The 22,883-nt window shown below is 40.9% G+C and overlaps 1 protein-coding gene across 2 annotated transcripts; it reads right to left on the bottom strand.

Annotated features, from left to right (window-relative positions):
- Positions 1–162: 162 nt before the first annotated feature.
- On the bottom strand, positions 163–22,883 carry col6a2 (collagen, type VI, alpha 2). 2 transcript variants are annotated; one of them, XM_076303239.1, is made up of 28 exons: positions 22,700–22,882; positions 16,774–16,865; positions 15,242–15,852; positions 15,103–15,123; positions 14,474–14,539; positions 14,248–14,301; positions 13,932–13,976; positions 13,816–13,842; positions 13,662–13,688; positions 13,527–13,571; positions 12,740–12,793; positions 12,205–12,267; positions 11,887–11,949; positions 11,430–11,483; positions 11,277–11,312; positions 11,115–11,177; positions 10,910–10,972; positions 10,550–10,612; positions 10,360–10,422; positions 10,012–10,062; positions 8,826–8,924; positions 8,170–8,232; positions 7,801–7,836; positions 7,666–7,711; positions 6,280–6,432; positions 5,503–6,000; positions 5,115–5,153; positions 163–1,711 (listed from the first exon to the last, which is right to left on the bottom strand). In XM_076303239.1, exons 2-28 carry the CDS (start codon positions 16,847–16,849, stop codon positions 1,110–1,112), a joined length of 3,081 nt encoding a protein of 1,026 aa, XP_076159354.1. In that variant the 5' UTR covers positions 16,850–16,865; positions 22,700–22,882; the 3' UTR covers positions 163–1,109. The 2 variants fall into 2 exon arrangements, with proteins under 2 accessions (XP_076159354.1, XP_076159355.1); XM_076303240.1 differs by lacking the exon at positions 163–1,711 and adding an exon at positions 1,730–3,969 and having other exon boundaries at positions 22,700–22,883.

Genomic DNA, 22,883 nt, shown 5'->3' with positions numbered 1-22,883 from the left:
ATGGGTTGTGATGGACTGTGAATGTGGTTAACACAAGAACAACACAAGAAACAAAAGATTTATAGGCTGATAAATAATAATAGGTCAAATACTTATTTAAATTGGTTATCTAAGCTATTCAGATTTTTTTTTTGTGGAAATAAGGATGAACAAAATGACCAATGACTTGTTACCACAGCTCATTTTATTGATCTTACGGTGAAGACTGACAGCAACAATGTATGGGGTAAACACTTCATATGTCAAATATGGTGTAAAAAACTACAGACAATCAATCCAAGTTGCTTTATTATGGCTTCAAGTGTCTACAACTGATAACAGTGCTCAGAAAGGAGGATTTTCATTCTGTAAAAGCATTGGTTCCTATGACAAAGTAGGCCTACACAGCACCTCATGTGTGACCACCTACAGTACATGTTCTGCAGTTTTGTCTAGTCAGAGTATGCAACCTAGTAAACGTAGCAAACCTAGCTTGGTGACTTTGCCTGTCAAGTCACAGTTCAGAGCAAAACGAAATGGAGAAATCAATATAGGGTGTCAATTTGGATGTGATATGTCAGTGAAATCCCCTGAATTAAAACGCTGACTGAGTTTTGTGCAATTTTATGTAAGATTCTTTCAAAGATATACAAGTTAAACTCCAGTCTGTCTAGTTTTAGCACCAGTGTGTAAATGTGTTGGGTATCTGCATTTACACAGGACAAGCCTTCTGAAAAAACAAAACAAAAAAGGAGATAAACACTACATTTGCATCTCGCTGTAAAAATGAAACATTAAAAAAAAATCTTTGGTGTTTTGTACTGTTAGCTTGTTTCTTTTCCTTTTGGTCATGTTGACTTAAACCCATCCCTTGCCTTTTCATATTCACTGGTGTTTAATAAAGTCAGCTTTCATCTCATGGCAGATTATAACCTGGCAAGACATTTATAGCTCACTTCAGCCAATCACAATATGTTTCATCTAAACCATCATCCAATCATTATTGTATCTGCCATCAAATAGTGTCGACTCTTTAAAATCCCCTAAAACATCCCTTCTCAGCGCATCATCATGATAGTAGGCATAACAACCCCCCCACCCCCACCCACCCCATTTTATTTTGCCCCCTCTCAGCAGATCCATCTGATGAAGCGCTCAAAGAAGTTGCCCTTCGCCAGCTGATTGAAATCCTGCCCCCTAAAGATGGCTGCGTCGTCTTGCAGTGCCAGCTTGGTAAGCACCTCCTTGTCTACGTCGGTTCCCATGGCCACCACGACGGGCACGGCCTCGCTTCGGCGCATGGCGCTGATGGCCTCATCCAGGCCCTTGTCGCTGGTCACGCCATCAGTGATGAAGACGAAAGCCAGCTCGGCGTGTCGGCGCGCTTGCCTTATGCGGTTGGACATCACCACGTTGTTGATGGCGTAGGTGATGGCGGGCCCAACGCTGGACGAGGAGTCCATGTAGGTCATGCGCGCCAGGGCGTCGGAAATGAGTGTGAAGTTGTGCGAGAGTGGGAAGACCACGCGCTGGTCATTCTCGCCGCCGTACTGGACCAGGCTCACGCGGGCGTTTCGCTCGTCCTCCTTGTCGCGTGCCAGCGTCAGCCGCTGCGACACGCGCTCCACGAACTCCTGCGCACGGCGGAAGTTCTCCATGCCCAGGCGCTCGGAGCCGTCCAGCAGGAAGACCAGGTCCACGGGGCGCTGGGCACAGCTTGCCACAGCAGGCTCTGAGGACAAACAAATAAATGTATGTTCATCAAACCAGGCATATGTTTCCAAAACCAGAAAGCAAACACATGTTGAAACAAACATAGAGAAGCACAGAATTAAATACCAGTTAAAATGGCTTTCATTGTATTTAAATAACATGACAAGACCTTTTATTAGAGGTCTGTTTTAAGTAAGTATAAGTATATATACTCTTTTGAGGGAAATTTGGTCTCTGCATTTATCCCGATCCGTGAATTAGTGAAACACACAGCACACAGTGTACACACAGTGAGGTGAAGCACACACTAATCCCGGCGCAGTGAGCTGCCTGCATCAACAGCGGCGCTCGGGGAGCAGTGAGGGGCACTTCAGCCATGCCTACTGGTCGGGGTTCGAACCGGCAACCCTCCGGTTACAGGTCCGAAGTGCTAACCAGTAGGCCACGGCTGGTTTTGTCAGAGGTCTGCAAAAACAATCATTTGTTATTTGCTTTATCATTCAGAATTATTGTTTGTTTACTAAATATGTTCAACCCATCGCCTTTGTACATGTAAGTTGTGTTGTCAGAGATTACAAACACAATAACTACAAAACAAAATTAATACCCACACCATTTGTTTGCTACAGTAATTTATTATACTGGTCAACAGTATATGAAATATGAAGAACACATCCAAACGCACAAAATAAAATACCTTTGCTGAGGCTAAATATTTATTGCAGTCACAGAGCTAGTGTCACAGTATTTTGTATTATAAGCATCTTTTTCCCATTTGCATATTGTTGTTTCGTAAAAAAGCAGTCGGAAAGAAACATAGTATTTTCATTTTAAAGTGCAACAGTATAGTTTTTGCCATCTTGACAAATTAATTTCTAAACCATGTGTAATTTTACTGACCATTGGACATCATGTAAACAGACAGACAGACAGACAGACAGACACACACACACACACACACACTACATGTGATATGGCAAAAAAAAGCTGTTATCATTTTTTGTATCATGATTTACTCTACACCACTCTCTATTGTGATGTAAGACTTGTACCTTACTTTAAATTTTGCTCCACTAAGTGCTAGGATTCTTATGCCTTCAAATATGCTATGCATAAGCTATGCATTGCATTTTATAGTATTAAAGCAATGTTGATTTCACATATTTTAGATTCTGAAGCCATGCTTTACAATTTAATCGTCATTTCATCATTTAAAAAATATATATGATAGAAGTACTTCTACAATAGGCTCAATCATTGGCATAACTTTGCACAAAGCTTTGAGATAAAATTCTAAATGTGCAAACTGCAAAACAGTTTTGATTGGCATCTGAATGCTCTGTCTATGTCAAGCCACAAACATTGCAATATGTACAAAACAGTTGTGTCTATTCCACAATCTAATATCACACCTACTATCACACTTACTATAAGATATAAAAAACTGAGAAAGATTGCAGTTGTGATTTAATAATATTTAACTCCATGGGCACCTTGCATACTGTTGTCTAATGCAGATAAAGAGTGCAACTGTTCCGGACAACTATTATTAATGAGCTTTTGAAATAATTAGCAATAATATTTTGTTAAAGCTGATATGTCACATTGTTTAGAGCAGGGAAAAATGTTTTTGCTTTAGTAAACAATATTCAACAATATACACCTCAATAATCAGCTCGGGGTTAGTGGTTTGGTTATTCCTGCAACCTAGTCTGAGCGTTCATGCGAAAAACTTGATCTTTTTAAGTCACTCTTATCAGTGGCAAAACGTAAAGCCATGCTAACAGTTAGACTAGGTTACTGAATGATTTTGCCAGAGCCAAGAGGAATAGCAGCCTTCAGCTTAAAATATATGATCATGCTGGGAGCTGTCATCGAGCTTAGTCGATTTGTGGCATGCTAAACTGAAGCTGTCTCCTATATGGCCCAAAGGACAACATAATTCCAAAAAATAATTCCAATATTGCATTTTGTTTCGATTTATGACTTTCTAATTTTTTTATAGACACCACCCAAGGACTTTTTCAGGATCCCCCATGATGTTGCCATAGACGACTCTGAACGAGTTAATGAACTGCTCAGTCCACTGTTGCCTCTCAAATCCTGTGGAGAACTTGGCTCTCTGGGCAGTGTAGGCCATTGTGGCCACAGCTGTGGTGTAGGTGTCGGTGAGCTTGGGGTCCTGGAGAGAATTGATTATGTTTGCCACGTTCGGCACTGTGCTTGGGACGGGGTCGTCGTCAAACAGTGGTGAGCCGTTCCACGAGGACGCCTCATCTGCAAGTGAGCGTTAGAACAATAGTTTTAGGGGTCTCTAAAGGTGCTCGCACACTGCCCAGACAAATGCTGACCAACCCCAACCAACACCGACAGGTGGGTCAGCGTGCGGCTTTGATCTGTGTTTGTTGGTGTGTGTCAGTTTTTGACATGTTTGACATGTCCAGTCAGGTACTAAAACTCTGTCTTGTCAGATACTGTCTGGTACTGTTTGGGCAGTGTGGTGGACTGGCAGTTGGTTTCCTGAACATTCTAAAGACTGCAACCAATTGCAGCCAACTTTAACCAACTGCAGCCAACTTTAAAATGTTGTGGTTCGTTGGGCATGATCTGGGCAGTGTGCAGGCATCTTAAAAGCAACTGACTCAGCCCACAGTGCAGACTGTCATTACGGTATGGCGCATTTTATAACAGGTTCCGGATGTTCTGGTTTATGATTTTTGTAATACGGTACTTTAGCGGGCATTGCAAGTAAATGGTGATTTTACTGAGGTGCAGACATGGTCAACAGCATAAATTTAATTTGCATCTCTACAAATGCCTACATCCTGAAGTGTCTAAAATGTCGTATCTGCCCAAATCGAATCTTTATGCAGTAGCCTAGTGTCTAGAGTATTTTTTTAAACATAAAGAGTTTTTTTTAAACATAACCCAGTGACAAAGTCTATTCTGGTACACACTGCAGAAATAGCAACTACGGTCTCTTAACTTAGCATACCCAGTATAAGTATACTGTGTACACAGCAATTATCAAAAATTATATTAAAAAATCTCATGACAACAAGCTCACAGCATGAGACCAGTCTTAAGCGTTTCCATAGCGAACCAGATGAGCATTCATTCCTTTCATCTTTCTTCTCACCCACAGCCTGGATGTGAGTACGATACTTACCTAATGACACGCAATACTCTTCACCACATGCACTAAAGAACACATCATGTTTTCTTCTCCACACTTGGTCACAAAAGATGTTTTAAAAAAAAAAACTATCATCAACAAGGAAAAACCAATAACAAGCAATGACACAGCCAAACAAAAGATATGGGGATGAAATAAAATCTGAAAAATACCTCCTCAAAGGCGCACAAAAGACTACAGTCACTTTGCTGTACTGGTGTGTGTTCAATGGAGTCTGTCAACTTACCGGATTTGCATGGAAGCTCGGGGCATACGATGACAGGATCTGAAACACAGAAGTTGAGCATTACTGTCAGATCCAACCCACTCCTGTCCCACTCCCATCTCACTCAGTGAAACCAACATCTTGGGACCAAGGAAATAGGCCTACAATGCTGAAGTACCATAGCCCAGTAACTTCAGCGATAAGGTGTACACTTACAAATTCACAACTTGACTTCCTATACTCATGGCCATCGTGCACATTCCAATTAAAATGAATAGAGATGAATGAGTGCATTTATATAGATATTATGGAAATAACGATGGAATGAATCAGACAACCTGCTGCATTTTCTTTGAACACATAGCCAATAACTAGCCAATAACTAAACAGCAACACCCATTGGCCTCACCAGGGCAAAGTACTGACTCCATCTGGTCGATGAACTCCTCTGCCACCAGGTCAGCGAAGCGCTTCATGGGAATGACCCTGTTGCCGTTGCTTTTCACGTTTGCGTTGGCGTTGGTGTTGCCGTTTTGTATGCACGCGATTGAGTTCAGATTCTCATAGTCCTGGGGCACGTCGAACATGTCGCCAATGCCGATAGCATTGACGTTAATGTCCCGGCCCTGGTTGCACAGGTATGTGAGGAGCTTGTCGTTGTCGCGCGGGTCAAATCGGCCATCTGTGATCACCACCACGGACACCTTGGCACTGCTGCGCTTGCTGTCGCGGATCAGGTTGTCGTAGGCGAATTTCAGTGCGGAGGGGGTGAAGGTGCCGCCGGCAATCCACTCAAGCCTCTTCACGGCATCTTTGAAGGCGGACAGAGAGTCGATCCTTGAGTCGTTGAGGTTAATGGCCTGAAAGGTGCCACTGTGACTGTATTGGACCACACCGACACGGGTTCCTGGGATAGTGATATAAGACAAATATAGAAAAAAGACAGAAGAAATCATTTAGTCAAATATGTGTCGACCATAAACTACACATAGTCTTCAGCACACACACACATTTAGAATACATACATTGCCTTTAAACAACAACAAACAAAACAAACAACACAACAAAATCACATTCAAGATTTTCAAATGCAAATCTCTTACAAAACAATAATGTATCTAGTTATTATCTCTTGTTGGATATACAGTAAGCCTAGATTGTAGATAGTAAAAAACTGACATGTTACCTGTCTGTGCTTCAGGGTCTTTAGCAATGGAGCCCAATCTGTTAATGGTATTGATAACGAAGTTCTTTTCCAAGGTGAAGTTGGTAAGACCCACACTCTCTGAGCTGTCAATCACAAAGACAATATCCAGAGCTCCACACCTCTTCTCACAGTCTGAGGAGAGAGCCAAGATGAGAACATGAATATATTCATTTTGACAACAGGAAACACATATGCTGAAATAATATTACAATTAAAAATATGCATGGGAAATGTTTAATAACTGCTGAAATAGTGTTGTATATTTGGAATAACTTTTCCAGGTCCCTTCAGAAATGACAACATCCATAATAATGCATTAAAGTCCTATTCCGGTGGAAGTCAATTTTTAAAAAAATCTCATTAAAGCAGCACTAAACAAGATTTGCTCTCAAGTTCCCCCTGCAGTTGAGAAGCGCGATAAAAAAAAACCCTAAATATGTGTCTTTTGAAACAAAGTATGAACATAACTCCGACATAATATAGAGAGAATGCACCGACAGCAGTCTGTAGAAAAAGATCTCCGATTTCAGCTCTTTTCTGTTTCAATTTAGGGGGGGGGGGGCTGTTTAAAGAGCCGAGGTGGCAACCCTGTCATCTTGGTGCCAGGACACAACAACCTGTTGCTCAACGTCAGAAAAACCAAGGAGCTGATAGTGGAGGGAGAGGAGAACACACCCTTTGGGCATTGGGCGCACAGCAGTAGAGAGAGTCAGCTGCTTCAGATTCCTTGGAACTAACATCGGCGAGGATCTGAGCTGGTCACACCATATAGTTATGGTCACAAAGGCAGCAAGACAGCGGCTCTTCTTTATTCGGCAGCTGCGTAAGTTTGGTATGGACGGTGAAATACTGACCAACTTCTACCGCTGTACCACTGAGAGTATCCTGGCAACATCACAGCACGGTATGGTAACAGTACCGCGCATGATCGCAAAGCTCTGCAAAGGGTGGTCAGGTCAGCGCAAGGACTGAGATTCCAACTATTCAGGACCTTTACAGCCAGCGCTGCAGGAGAAAAACCAAGCGGATCCCCAGGCATCCCAGCCACAGTCTCTTCACCCTCCTACCACCTGGTAGAAGGTACAAGAGCATGTGGACCTGTACCAGCAGATACAGAGACACTTTCTATCCGCAAGCCATCAGGATGCTGAACTGTCATACTCTTCCTCATACCTAATCTCATCAACCTCAGACCTAATCAGGGTTTTTCTTTTTCTCTCTCTCATTTTGCACTTGCCACTTTTTTATTACTACTATTTAATTTATTGTCTAAAGTTGAGCTGGCTATTTAGCACAAGAAATTGAATTACTGATGAATCCTTTTATAAGTACATGACAATAAACTTGAACTTGGAAGTCACTTACCACAGCAACCACAGGTCTCTCGAATGTAGCTCATAACATCACATTCCTAGAATAGAAGTATTGACTAAGTCACTGCTCTTTTATAATGGGGTGATGAAGTTTTAAAACTACAACTATAATCATACGTATGCTTACAGTCAGGCCAGGGTCACCCTCAGGACCAGGATCCCCCTAGAATTAAATAAAAAAACGTCAATAAACGTACAGGTATAACGCCCAAGTCTCACAAAGGGAAGTTATCAGTCTTGAGCCAAAATATGCAAAACAAAGTTAAAACTAAGGCAATCACAGATGTTTTGAGGTTCCTAGAGCCTTCACTCATCTTACATGATTCATTCTGTCAGTCACTATTAAAATTATTTAGTATTCAAACTCAGATATGGCCATTGAGCCTATTTTTCTGTTAGGTGTAGATGGTGTAGCTAGATGTAATTGCTAGATGTTACTGTGTTGTGATACATTGCCATGGATGCGGATGTTGTCTAGGGACGCAAACAAACTTACATCTCTTCCACCGTCTCCTCTGGTTCCTCTTGGTCCAGGTTCTCCTGGAGGTCCTTCCTCTCCCTGTCACACACAGACATGCATTGAAGTGCATTAAGTCATGTGGAATTCCTGTTACTTTCACATGGCAAACACTTTGTATGTTAAAAAAGTTTATTTGATTTGAACCAATGGTGGCTTATGAATTGCTAACGATGATTAAAGGGACACCAGGCAAGCCTGATGCTTTTTCTCTATGAAACTCCCCCTAGCGTCTGTACGTGTTGATACGTGTGCGAGTCCTCGCTCGGTCTGAAGCTCTTTTCCTTTTCTTTGTATCTTCCGCCAAGGGATTTCGCTGCTTCTTCGTCGGCTCTGCCATTATACACACGTTTGCAACAATCGCTAGCATTTTGTTAGCCTGCCTCTGTGCTGTGGATGCAGGATGTAAACTGATCCTGCTTCTCGCGATGTCTGAGACTTTGTGAGACTGATGGTCGGCGGGTTCGATACACTGAACTTGCAAGTGGGATATTCTTCCTACAGGCCGTAGGGGCGGGCGAGAGAGTCTTCATTCGCCCTGTAATGAGTCATTTAACCATATACCGACTTACGAAGATGATTAATTAACAAGAAAACGCCTGGTGTCCCTTTAAGCCAAGCCTGGACATGCTCACCGGGTCTCCTGGTGTTCCCTTCACGCCAGGTCCTCCTTTCGCCCCGCAGTCCCCTCTGCTGCCCCTTGGGCCAGGGGATCCTTTCTCACCCCTTTCACCCTGTGGAGAAGTAAATATCTCAGCCATGCTCAATGCCAAAACACCACATACAGTGAGGAAGATGGTAAGAGAGGCAAAAAATCCCAAAGGATCACTGCAAGAGAGATACAGATAAAAGTAGTATCTTGGGGTCAAAAAAGTCTAAAACAAAAACATAAGAAGTGACCTCCATGCTAACAGATTATTTCAAAGACATGCCAAGAAAAGCCATTCTTGTCATTTAACTAATGTGGTAAGTAACACTTCACTTGGATAGTCCGTCCACAGAGACTGAACAGATGATCGTGTAAAATTGTTGTTGAACAATTACCGAGCACTGGCGTAACAGAATCTAACTCCTAACCTTACCCTTTGTCAACAGCTAGTTTGGAAAGATAGATAATCTGGGTATATGTAGATAGTCTTTGGGCGGACTATCTAAGTAAAATGTGACCATGTAAATGGCAGGAGTTACTAAATGCTACTGGGGTTTGCCTGGAATCATGTTTTACAGTCAAATGAAAAGGAAATGTAGCTTTTTGCCAACACACATTCAAGACGTACACAGAAGAATGACTATACTGAATGAACCTCATGCCTAAGTATAAGTATGGTAGACGGTCTGTGATGTTTTAAATCCACAGGCTCTTGGAACCTCATTAGGGTTCATGGTATCATGAACTCCATTATATACCAGGGTATTTTAAAAATCTGGATGCCTCTGCCAAGATACTAAAGGTGGGTCATGATCAAATCATCCAGTAGGTCAGTGGTCCAAAAGGTATGTCCAGATCAATAAAAAAATGGTGTACTTGAACACAAAATCAACCTTCTGCCAATTGTTTTCATTGTGAAATGCCAAAAGTTGCATTGTGAAATGCCAAAAAGTTGCACCACCGCTACATGGCATTTAACTCTTAACGCTGTAAAAATATGACAGCTGGCTATACACTGGTCTTTCATTATTAGGTTTAATGCGCACATTAAATAGTGTTTTTTCTTTTTGAGAGTTTATTTTGCTAACAATGATTTAGCTAGAAGCTAACTAAAGCCTGTAGCATTATCTTTGTATTTTGGGAGAGCAGAGAACAAATAGGATTATCCATACTGTAGTGCCTCTGGGTCCAGGATAGCTGAAGCCAGGTCTGCCGGGATCACCCTGACCATGGAGAAACACAAACACAGAATATTAAGAAAAAGACTTTATAATGTTTTACAGATCAAAGGTAGCCAAACACAGTTGTTCAACTTTACTGATATCATGGATGATGTGATCTTGAATATCAAATGTTACAAATTCTTGTTAAGAATTACTCACACATACATAATTAAGTTTTGCTCAAAGATATCAACAGTATAGCACTACTTTTAGCACTACCTTGCATCATTTCTGTGACAGGCACCTGAGAGGGGTAGAAGTCACACTTTTATAGATTAATCACTGAGATACACCCACCTTGGGTCCAGCAGTACCCGGATCTCCCCTAGGTCCAACATCACCAGGATCGCCACGGCTACCCTGTTAAACAGATGCAGTTTCCCATATCAACTGTATCACCAGAATACCCCCTTGTGGGAGTTTTACTCATCTACATACACAGCATTAATCAACACAATAACTGTGGCGATATTACTCTGTCACTTACATTGATCCCTGGTTCCCCTAACGCTCCTGGAGGACCCCTTGGTCCTGGTAAACCATTGTCTCCCTACAAGAAAAAACACAAAACATATTCTGTACAAACACATTCAAAGATGTATTGTGTGCTTGTGTTGACAACTGAAGGCAATCTGTCAATTAATCGCCAATGACACACTTTAGTTTAATAGACAACACACCAATATTGGGCAAATTCACACAAATATCTCTGTGCCTCTCTCTCTGTCACACTCACCTGTGCCTGTGGTACCCCAGAGACTCAATAGCCCCTCAATAGTCAATGTGCACAGCATTAAGCTACCATTTCACTCCAAAACCTGAACTCCAGCTCCAACACAGTCCATACCTTGGATCCTTTCGTGCCAGATTCACCTGGAAGACCTCTTTGTCCCTCCTGCCCAGCTTCACCCTGGACAAACAACATGAATGATTCAGTATGGATGATAGGGTAGACTGAATGTTATCGTGTAGTTATTCACCATACACCACTGATAGAGGTATTGATCAGGGCGTTGATTTGTATAATATGTTATAATTATTTATAGCAATACCTTCTCTCCTTTCGGCCCAGGAGGTCCGCCGCTCCCCTTGGGCCCATAGTCTCCTCGCCTTCCCTGTGGAGAACAAGTTCAAAACATAGAAAGGCTTATTTGTAGTACGTTCTAACAGGTCTATAGGGATATGTGAAATAAATATTTGATACAATTCCTTACAGGCTCGCCTCTTGGTCCTGGTCCACCTATCTTCCCCTGCAGAATACATAGAGATTAATTGACAATAAAAATGACCACAGCGTGTGTGAAGACAGCAGCAGATATATAGGGAGTGAGATGTTTAATTTGAGGTAAATGAAGAGGCATACTCACTGCTGGTCCTTTAGGCCCTGGGAACCCTGGGGTGCCTGGACTTCCTCTTTCTCCCTGCAGGGGGCAGCAGAGTATGACAACAACTCAGTCATGGCACATTGTTTAATATGCTGAGAATCATAAGGTGTAAATTATTTAATTACTATTATTGTTAAGCTCCAGTAATATGTCTGATTGACAGAAAATATACCATAGCACATGCTCAATCTGATGTGACAAAGGATAAAGTTCAAAACATCTGGTTTTCATATTGAGAGGGTTTCAACATCCTGTTTCAAGACATTTTAGCACCCTAGCTTTGATGACCTATGTTTTAGATCTTCACCTCTAACATTTTGTGAATGCAGCTTGGAGGGAAAATAATGGACCTAACACAAGACCTCAGAATGAACCATATTCTTTGAAGGATGATGTTTTGCAGAGCAGACAGACACTGACATCACTTCCTGTGACATACCTTAGGTCCAGCATCTCCTGGTGGGCCTGGGGGTCCTGATCTCCCTGGACGACCAGGATCTCCCTGTGAGGGAAGAGAGTGAAATTCTAATGTGATTACACATTGTCTATACTAATCAATCACTCATTTCATGTCATCTAAGATTCTGCATTGGATGAGAAAATAGCAAAATATTAATTGATGATTAATATACTGTACAGTGCTTTGCTTTTCATTTAGTGTGAAATACTTCTGCATGTGTGTCTCAGTACAATATATCATATTTACATTTTCTAACAACAAAATCTAAAGCTGGAAATGCGTTGAAATTCAACTTACTTTCTCTCCAACAGTGCCAGCGAAACCAATGTCACCCACATCTCCTGGGTGACCATCAGGTCCCTAGAAATATAACAATGATTCACAATGATGATTTACAATTAGATAGACATAAACTGTGTCAGTCATCATGCACTGGTGTTTGTATATTTGGCAGTCTACTAAAACGTAGATATTGTCAGGCCACCATTCCAGGGCCATAAAAAAGTGCTGGTCAATTCACTAATACAATGCATTACATTGGAAATAGTGCCTAAATTGTCACTAGTAATCAAATCTGGTGCCATAGACCATACTGATCCACTGCCACGGTTACTTACTCACTGTCATATCAATGTAAATTATGAATCTTCAGCAATTATTTATTTGCGCAAACCTTAAAGAATGTTGCTTAAAGAAAGACTGAATGTAATGGCAGGACACAAATGATTATTTTAAGTTGTATCGGGAGATGTGTATGCTGTTGCATCCTCAGCTGCCACCAGGTGTTTGGCTATAGTGACATGCAAAATGCAAACGACACACGCAGACATACCTTGTCACCTGGGTCCCCTTTACAACCAGGAGAACCTATCCGCCCAATTTTACCCTGTGTAGAGAGTAAGAAATTGAATGAATTGAGATAGATAGATTACTTTATTCATCCCCAAAGAGAAATTAGGGTGTTACAGCAAAATGAATAATGATAACATACTGTATATCACACACACATACACACAAGTCAAATCACATAGAATTTAGAACATGACGTCTCTGTGCAATTGAATAAAGAATATTAAGTCTCTATGCAATTGAATATAAACAATAATTCTATTCAAATTCAATATCTGACTGATCAACAATACTGCCACTAAGCAGGTTTCCATTCAGCTCATTCATATATTATATGTGTTCATGAAGATTTGACTCCAGAACATGCACATCTGAGTTTGTTTCCATCCATTGTGGATCAAAGTGTACGGTCGTCAGGGCAACGTTTACGGAAACACAGAGGTAGAAATGCAACAATAGAATTTATGCAAAAAAAAAAAATCTGGATTCCATAAATTTGCGTTGTACCTTATGCAAATTGAGAGTTAACCCACATCCCTCTAGCGAATCAAATTTCTATGTCCATTAGAAGATTAAATGTCAAGTGTTTCCAGTCAGTGTTTCTCATTCAAATAGTTAAAATGAGCATTACAAGAAGTTGTATGGAAACCCGCTTACTGTGGTTTTACATGGCAAATGTAGCTTCACTGACTTCACAACACATTCACTTCACTAAAAGCCTAGTGCACTTCAAGTCAAAGCTCTTCCTGCACTACGCCTGAGAAACCCACCTTCTGGCCATCTGTTCCATTCCGTCCAGGTAACCCGGCACCTCCCTGCAGTCAATCAAAAGAGAGTCCACTTAAGAATCTTGACAATTTGATTGACTATTTTGCTATTTGAAATTTAAAGTGAAGATGCAATACCTTCTTTCCTTGTGTGCCGAGCTCACCCTGTAGACAAGAAACAATGGATATATGTTACAGATGGCATATACTTCACATTGAACTAAGAACACATTGAACTTTCACCAACCTCTTAATACAAGATAGCATTGGGCATGTGTTCAGTAATACTCACCTTATCGCCTTTCAAGCCAGTCTCTCCCTAAAAGATAAATACAAATCATTTTAGTGACTGAAATGATAGACATTTTTATTTTGTTATATTGCATTGCCTGCAGATGAAAGACTTACTTTAGATCCAGGGTGGCCAATAGGACCTTCAATACCAGGATCACCCTGAGTAAAAATATCACAAACAAATTATATTATTGTCTTATTAGCCTACATGGAAATGTGCACATTATATCTTATTCAACAATAACAAATCAATCTTTAATACAGCCATGGTATGTCTAAAACGTATCTACTGTATATGAAGACAGGCAACATTACTAAATACTGCTTCCAAGACTGTTGAGCAGTGACAGCATTTCCAAAGTTTTCATCATTCAAGGACTGACAACCATGTAGTGACCCTGAAAAGTAAAAGTTTAGAACTGTGACTTACCTGCCGACCTGGGTCACCTTTCGGCCCGGGGCTACCTTGGTCACCTTTGGCACCCTATAAAACCAAACAAACATGACATCAGTTATTGAATGAGGACATCTTCATACTGTAGCTCTGAACCCTGAGCATGCAACATTGTCCTCTACACACAAAGCACTTGCCCAGTACATTAAAAAGAAAGGCAGTGGCTTTGTGGATTCAGGTAAGCAGGAGGACAAATACTCACTTTCTGTCCTCTGTGTCCGAGTGGACCAGCAGGGCCGTCTGTCTCCAGGCATCTCACTTTGTAACACTACAGGACACAACAACAGGAGCACACAGTGAGAGAGAGACAGAGAGAGAGAGAGAGAGAGAGAGAGAGAGAGAGAGAGAGAGAGAGAGAGAGAGAGAGAGAGAGAGAGAAAGAGAGAGAGAAGTATATGCCATTTAGCTAGATTACTCCTCTGGTCATCACTTCAACTTAAATTGTGCCGTCATCCTCTATTCTGTTTTGTTTGTACATGTAGCATTTTTTGTTACTCTAAGATCTACTTTCTTTTTGCACTGTAGCTCTAATGTCAGTCTTCATCTGCAGTTGTTTTGGATAAAAGGATCAGCTAAATGAATAAATGTAAATGTAAAATGTTTACTTGATTCCCACGAGAGCCAATTAAAGCCTGTTTAAATTGTCAAGTTGCAGAGCATTCTAATGAAATAGCATGCAACATGATTTCCCTGAAGCATATGTACCTACAGTATACACATTCTAAATAGATTATTGTAATGAATGTATGGCAATGGCATACATTTAGACTGTTTGATAAGCAGGGTATGACAAAATCAATATTTGTTAGCATCACATAACCTAGACCTTACCTCCTGGTAGGCTTGATGCATCTGTGAGAGAAAAGACAAACAAATAGTCAATGTCTGGTATTTCATAAGATGTAATTGTTCTCAATACAAAACAAAACAAAATAACAATACATAAACACTGCAGTGGATGTCATCTCACCATGGTTTGGATGATACGCTTGGCGGTCGGTCTGCTTATCGCAACTGATGTTGATGAGATGTTCACGGCCATTAAGCCGTCATGGTAGACCCCAACGGGCGAGCTGGCAATCTCCCGCAGGCCTGTGTCGTCCATCTTATTCGACGTGGCCACAGCGAACAGCCGGATGCCCAGGTCCTTGGCCTGCTCGGCAGCTGTCTTAATGCCGCCACACGGGTTTCCCGTCACATGGCCGTCGGTGATGACCACGGCGAAGCGCATGCTCGGCTGACCGGAGTTCTTGACCTGCGCGGTCATGTTGGTGAGGGCACAGTCGATGTAGGTGCCCTTGCCCAGGTAATTCATGCCGGGTCTTTTGAGCAGCCTGTCCAAGAAGGAGGTCTTGTCCGTGATGCTGCTGATGATCCGCTGGGTCTGGGAGAAGTGCAGGCCGCCGATCTGCCAGGTGATCTGCACCAGGCCGCGGTAGTCCACGTCCTCCAGCTGCTTGACGAACATCTCGACGAAATCACGGGTGCTGTTTACCAGGCTGCCAGGGGGGGGCTCCTGGAGGGCAATGGTCTCGGAGGTGTCGATGACAAAGTACAAGTGGATAGGGCATTCTGGCTTCTCTGGAGACACACACACACATACATACACACACACACACACACACACACACACACACACACACATACACACACACACACACACACACACACACACACACACACACACACACACACACACACACACACACACACATAGGCAGCAGAGGGTGAGAACTCCTTGAAGCACAGACAGCTTGGCATTCTCTCAAAATAAGATTCTTCAGTGTTTCCCATACATTGGCTTAATTGTGGCGGCCCACCACAATATCAACATTGACCACCACACAATGATTTTCCAGGTTGTACTAAATTCAGGGATGGATTACTGCACGGGCCTACCGGGCCCAGGCCCAGGGGCCCAAGGGGTCAGGGGGCCCTGAAGCCCAAGCCTTTGCATGGAATCATTGCCTCAATATCAACAAATCAGGATGTAGGCTATGAATCTGATTGAATTTAGTATTGGCCATCCCCAAAATGCACCAGCATACAGGAAATCACATCAAACAAATTAAAAATGTTCTGGGGGAGGACCCCCAAACTCCCCCCCCTTAATACATCTGGGCCCAGGGGCCCGAAAGTTCATAATCCGCCCATGACTAAATTGTGCTTAAATCTGGTTAGCATCATAGCCACGCTGTGCTAATTTGTTAAAAACTGTTGCATTCAAGTTAATTCTGCAAACCAACCACCAGAAATGGAATTCAGTTCTCTGGGAAACACTGTTCTTATTAGAAAATTAGAATAAAAAAAAAATGTAAGACCCCCTGGTGAGAATATCTTTTGAAAACTCAACATGTTATCAAGTGTGTATGATTATGTTATCATGGACATCAGACAGTGTACTGTATCTACTGCCAGCTGAAACACTATCCCAGCTGCATTTTAGCATTAGAAATAACTTTGTTTGCAGTATATTGAGTTTGCTATTACAGCGTGACTTACCATGACATTTTGGGACCTGGGCATGCACTGCTGCTCCATACAGGACGCACAAAGCAAGGACCTTCAGCATCACCATCTTTGCCGCCTTCTCCCTGGAAGACAAAGAATAAATATTACACTGGCTTTAGTGACTTTCGTCAGATGGACACAACCTGCAGTGAAAAACAATATCTCAAAGGCAATCCTTTTTTTGGTGTGAAACAACTTTAACCTAAATGTAGAACACCAGCGTTGGTCTGTGCTTGACTGAGGTGAAAAAAAATGATTTCCGCAGATTCGGCACCCTAATGGTGTGTTCCTGTATGCCCAGTGCTAATGTCTGGCCCTCATTCAACATCCCCTGTTCTTCCCTTCTTATCTCCTATCCCTAATAAGCTCTGTTAGGGTGGGGTTTCCAAGCATCCTGTGTGAAGTCCCAGGGAGGCTTTCCTAAGCCCTCTGCTTTACACCATGCCCAACATGTTTCAGAAACAAAGCAGTCGAAACATGACCACAACACAAAGCAGTCGAAACACACCATACTTGGCTCTTTTAACAGAGATCCAATGCAATGCAGTAGTAATTAAATGACAGGGGGAATAATTACCAATACTGAGCACAAAAGAGTCTTTTATAAAACAACACCTTCTAAGATATTTATGCCCCTTGGTGTCATTATTCAATGCCATTTAGCACAAAGACGGTATCCAGTTCATTAAAAAAAAACTATGTGGGTAACGATCCTATCCGGTCAGCTACATAGTTTAAGCATTTTGAGCATGCACTGGCAATGCCAGAGCCTTTATTCTCCGTATTATAAGTCACTGTAGCATCAAAATGAGTTTGCAGCCTTTTTAAAGTAAATTACCTACATTGTATTCCTTTAAAGGTGTCAACTGATGCTGGTGAATGCAGACAAAGCAACACATCTGACACGGTAAATCCATAGGTTGCTCTCCCTGGCATTCACCTGCTCTTTGTAATAGAGAGTAGAAGATGCGTGAAACTCTCTCTCTTGCTTCACAGAAGCTTGTAACAATTACAGTGTTAAATTTGTAATATCAAAGTAAAGGTACACTCATTTTAGTAGCATGTACAGAGGAGCACATGGGCTGGGATGTTTAGAGATCATTCCTGTGTTGTTTTATGCATTGGCAGCACTTGCTTTGTTACATGATAATTTTGTATTACTATTTCCATTCTCTCAGTCTTGAGAGGTCCAAAATACAACCACTGCCCTTCACAATGCAAAAGACCTACAACTTATGGCCAGAAGCCTGTAGATGTATGTAACTGTATTATTTTTGATAAATGTAAGACATGGATGGTGTCCATTCTGGCAACATCAGTATTCTTTATTTTTGTTCCCAGGCAATCCTTTGTGAAAATAAGTGATCTCTTGTAGGAATATTCTAGACCAATGTAGAATTTCCCAAAAGCCTTGTGGTTCAGTAACCACTGTTCATTAGTATCCTTTAACTGCTTTGTAAAACCGCATTGTGGGAACAAGGGAAGGAAGACATACAACCAAAATGATTTCTTGATTTCTTGAACAGTGATGACAGTGTGCATAAAAACATACATACTGATGAGTCATTGCATTGCACACGGCCCTCACACACTGCAGTGGTCGTTACTTCACAAGCCGACACTTCCAACAAGCCAGAACTTAAATATCCATTGAGTCACCTTTTTAATGTTTTCTGTTTCTAGGCCTTCTCCATATCACAATATAGCCTGATATTGAGTGAACGCAATCTATCATGATGAGCCATTTTAAAACATATTTGCACCTACTGTACTTTTTTGAGATAGCATGCTAATTCCAACTGTTGATTTGACTGAGGATGGGCCATTTCATTAAGCATCACAGGTACAATTAGGAAGTAATGAAGGATTGCTTAGTTTGGTCTTTTGAGTTTTTTTTGCCTGTGTCAGTTTCAAGCCTATGAGACCACTGGCATAAAATGGCTGCCAAGGAACAGTAAATGGACATTAGCTATCTAACCTAGTACAAAACTGGTACAAAAAATATTTTCCCTCTATGAGATTACCCGTAATGCATTTTGTACCTGGGCCATTCTACAATTTTGTTCAAACCCTCTATCGCCTATAAATGGGTCCCAAAACCAAGGCCTGTAAAATATTTTGTTTTAAATCCTGTTTTCTTATTTTTTTTAAAGCCTCTGATATTACTTCAGTCTGGAAAACACATTATCTGGGAAGCAATGTTAAGGCATAAATATATTATTAAAATATATTCTTTATAGCCAGCCCAAACTTTGTAGGATGGAAAACAAACACATTCTCAGCATGACTAACCCATTAAAGATTGGTTGTATAGTGTATGATTTTCTAAGGTCCTACATTTGGAAAAAAAGTGCAAAAAGAGTGAGATTAAGGACCTATAAATTTGTTTTTGTCACATTTGGTATGAATCAATAGTTTTCTTTAGACCAATATTTCATTAATGTGCCAATATTTGAGTTCTTCACATATTATGGGCACAATGATATTAAGGATAAAACAAGGGAATGTTATTTTATTGAAAGTAGCTCAGTTATGGTTAATTACATTGTTATACCTCTGATTCTTCATTCTTGGTCTCGAGGAACGTTGTTTATCTTGTTCATGAGGAGCTCTATCGGTAACACTTTACTTGACAGTATCGACATAAGAGTGACATGACATTGTCATGAACACATGACACTGTCATGACACATGAATCCTAACCCTAATCCTAACCCTAACTTGTTATGACAAAAACCGAATGTCACTTAATAACAGTTAAGCATTATGTCATAAACGTTTATGACTTGTTTATGACACGTTCATGACAGTGTCATGTCATGTCACACTTATGTCGATACTGTCAAGTAAAGTGTAACCGCTCTATCTAGTAAGTATACTGTATACTCTTTTGATCCCGTGAGGGAAATTTGGTCTCTGCATTTATCCCAACCCATGAATTAGTGAAACACACTCAGCACACAGTGAACACACAGTGAGGTGAAGCACACACTAATCCCGACACAGTGAGCTGCCTGCTACAGCGGCGCTTGGGGAGCAGTGAGGGGTTAGGTGCCTTGCTCAATGGCACTTTAGCTGTTCCTACTGTTCAAACCAGCAACCCTCCGGTTGCAAGTCCGAAGGCCTAACCAGTAGGCCACGGCTGCCCCCTAATCTAATCATCTGTGGTACAACACTGAGACATTGTGCACAAAATGATAAAATATTGAACTCCCATATAGATTTTCAGGTTCCTCCTAGCAACCCCACATGCCATTTTTGTCCTATGAAAATTACCAAAAAATGCAACCATGCTAAGTTTTATCCTTAATTTCTCCATGATGTGGATACCTCAAAAATTGGCACAACATCAAAGGTGCTATATGTAAAAACGACCACTAGAGAAACAGGCATTACAATCCAAAATCAAAATATTTGAGAGCATTAAGTAGGCTAATCTGGCAATCCAAAGGTCGAAATGCTACTACAGTAGATGTGTCAGTGGTAAATTGGTGGAGGGTGGCGCAGCAGGCCAAAACACTAACTCAAAACATACCGTAAACAACATTTGCAGGCTGCAAATTAAAGTTTGAATTGTGAACATCCTGGCTGTGCCAATGTTGTCAGTGAAGCCAGTATTTGAAAACCCCACATTTCTTTAATCTCTGATGGCATATTATGGTCATTTTATAATTTACTGCAATCATTGTCTTCCATATAACACCTTTAATAAAGGGTTGTATTGTATTGTAGTAATGTAGTAAAGTACTGTAGACAAAACACTGAATGATGTCATGTGGGTAGAAAAAAGTTTATATTACTTTCACTCTCAATAAACTCAAAGTTTATTTTATTTTCAATTTTTTTTTGCAATTTGTTCTGAATCTAGGGCCATATATAAAATCAATGAGCATGCATTACAAACGTTTAACAGTCCAGTCATACTGAAAATATGTTGGTCTTTCTAAAAAGTTGGGGAAGGTTAGGAATAATACTTTTTTTCAAGATATTAATGCCCAAACAAGGCCCCCAAGGTAATGCATTTTTAGAGTGTAAAACATCAAGAGCAAAAAACACTGGAATTGACCAAAGGTGTTTTACAGATCTTCATTTTGGGACCTAACATTATGTAGACAAACTTTGAGCAAAATCTCAGATGGTGCAGCCACCATTTTCCTGAATTCTGTCCGATTTGACACAGAATGGCCCACATGGTCTCAGTAAGAAATAAACTGTAAACTAAACTAAACTAATCAAGAAAAGCATCACATACAATATAAGTTTTGTTGCAGTGTTAACTGATATAGCTTTACTGTAAGTGTCTAACATAGGAAGTCTAGGTGACATAATTTTGTTAACAGGTGTATTAGCATATATGAATTACTAATTCACATGTCATTATAAATGAATCACTGTACTCCTAAATATATACATATATTTCTTAATAGTGGGTCAAAACTAACTACAGTACCATTTTGACCTTTGTCAATAAGATTTTGCTTCTTTTGGTCAAACCAACACTCCAATGCTTGGAATACCTTAATGTGCTTACAATAAAAACTGACTGTCCATTCATATGGACATTAAACAGTTAAATTAAACATTAAACAGTCAAAACATGCCTAGTACAAACAGAGTTGTAGCCTATGATTGTTGTGTTGCTCTAATTCTTATCTAATGGACACTCACCTCTTGACCTCTGACCTCACACCTATTGTATGCCCTTGCTGTGGTAAACACAGTTGACAGCTGATTCAAAGCATTATAATGATTATTTTCTTTTCATAGCAAAGAAAGATGAAGTGGATCCGAGCTATAGTGACCATTAAAGTTGGTCATCAATTCTGTGTGTAGAAGGATAAAGGTGTGCTCAGCTGATGACGTCATGGGGATGTAGTCTGAGCACCAGCTGCTACTCATAACTTCGACCAATGCGCATGCTCCCCCATAGAAAGCATGTCAAACGATTAACGCATTTAACAAATGTAAACCAAATTAAAGAAATAGATACAATTAGGATGGATAAAAACAACAGCTGCGAATGCGTAATACGTCAGCCAAATAAAAACAGCTGGATCCGCAATCTGTCTTTTATCTGACTTTACACTATCACTACAGGGCTGATCAAGGGTTCAGTTCAAGGCCTCTTGGTCTTAACATCATGACCTACACACTGACTGTCAGCATGCAACTGCACAGATTGAAAACAAACACAACTACAACTGGCCTATAACTTTCTCGTTCATTCCTAAGAAAACGGGCAAGACTTTTAATAAGCATGCAACACATCACCCCCTCAAGGAATCCTGAAAGTGCAATGGGAATCGTGAAAGCTTTTTTTTACAACTTTGGTGTAATTTTGGGCTAAAATATGTTAAATATGTCTCCATACTCATGATCGTATAACAGCCCAGTGCTTTATTTGGTACAGATGCTTCCGATTATGGATCGGTACTATAAACTCTCACTCAACATTGCTAGTCACTGACTGCCCTTAAATGCAGCAAGGACATAGGCTACATTCTGACTTCTACACACGCAGAACTACAAGAGAAGTTTGAGCAGGGAGTGGATGCAATCCACACTCATGATAGCTTGACATCAGCAGTCAGTCAGAAAGAATTCAACCCAGTTTAAGTCATAAAAGAAGACTAAACTTTTAAAAACTACTAAGAAGCCAATTGGACAAAAATAATACACATACAAGTTGACATTCAAACATCGTTTAGCACAAAATGGTCAACTTCTTAACATTTGTATAACATTAAGTGTACCATGCGGTTCCTCTAGACATCTCCAGCCTGGTTGTAGTATGCAATCAGGCTGTTAAATGTTGGCCTATCATTTAAACCAAGTTCAGATGAACAAACTTGTGCGTCGCGATAACGGAAAGAATGTTCTCCACGCCAAGTTGGATGATGATTTTTGTTGGACTTACCCTGGCCTTTGGAGAGGTTAAACACTATGCAACTTTTGGAGAGGATAAAAACTTTGCTTGATTTTCACGAACGCATCCCGGGATAAAACCAAAAAGTCAGAATAGAATCCAAGGAACACGGGAGTGGTTGAGGCGTCCGCCGCAGCAGTCTCCTCTGCGCTTCTCCCCTGAAACCTCCTTCGAA

This window comes from Alosa pseudoharengus, unplaced genomic scaffold (genome assembly GCF_046254945.1).
Source record: "Alosa pseudoharengus isolate Yale_2024_CS ecotype anadromous, Long Island Sound unplaced genomic scaffold, YU_APseudo_1.1 YU_APseudo_1.1_scf_24, whole genome shotgun sequence".
In the NCBI taxonomy this organism is placed as follows: Eukaryota; Metazoa; Chordata; class Actinopteri; order Clupeiformes; family Clupeidae; genus Alosa; species Alosa pseudoharengus.
Note: the sequence above shows the minus strand (reverse complement) of the source record. Positions and strands in the feature narration are given on the sequence as shown.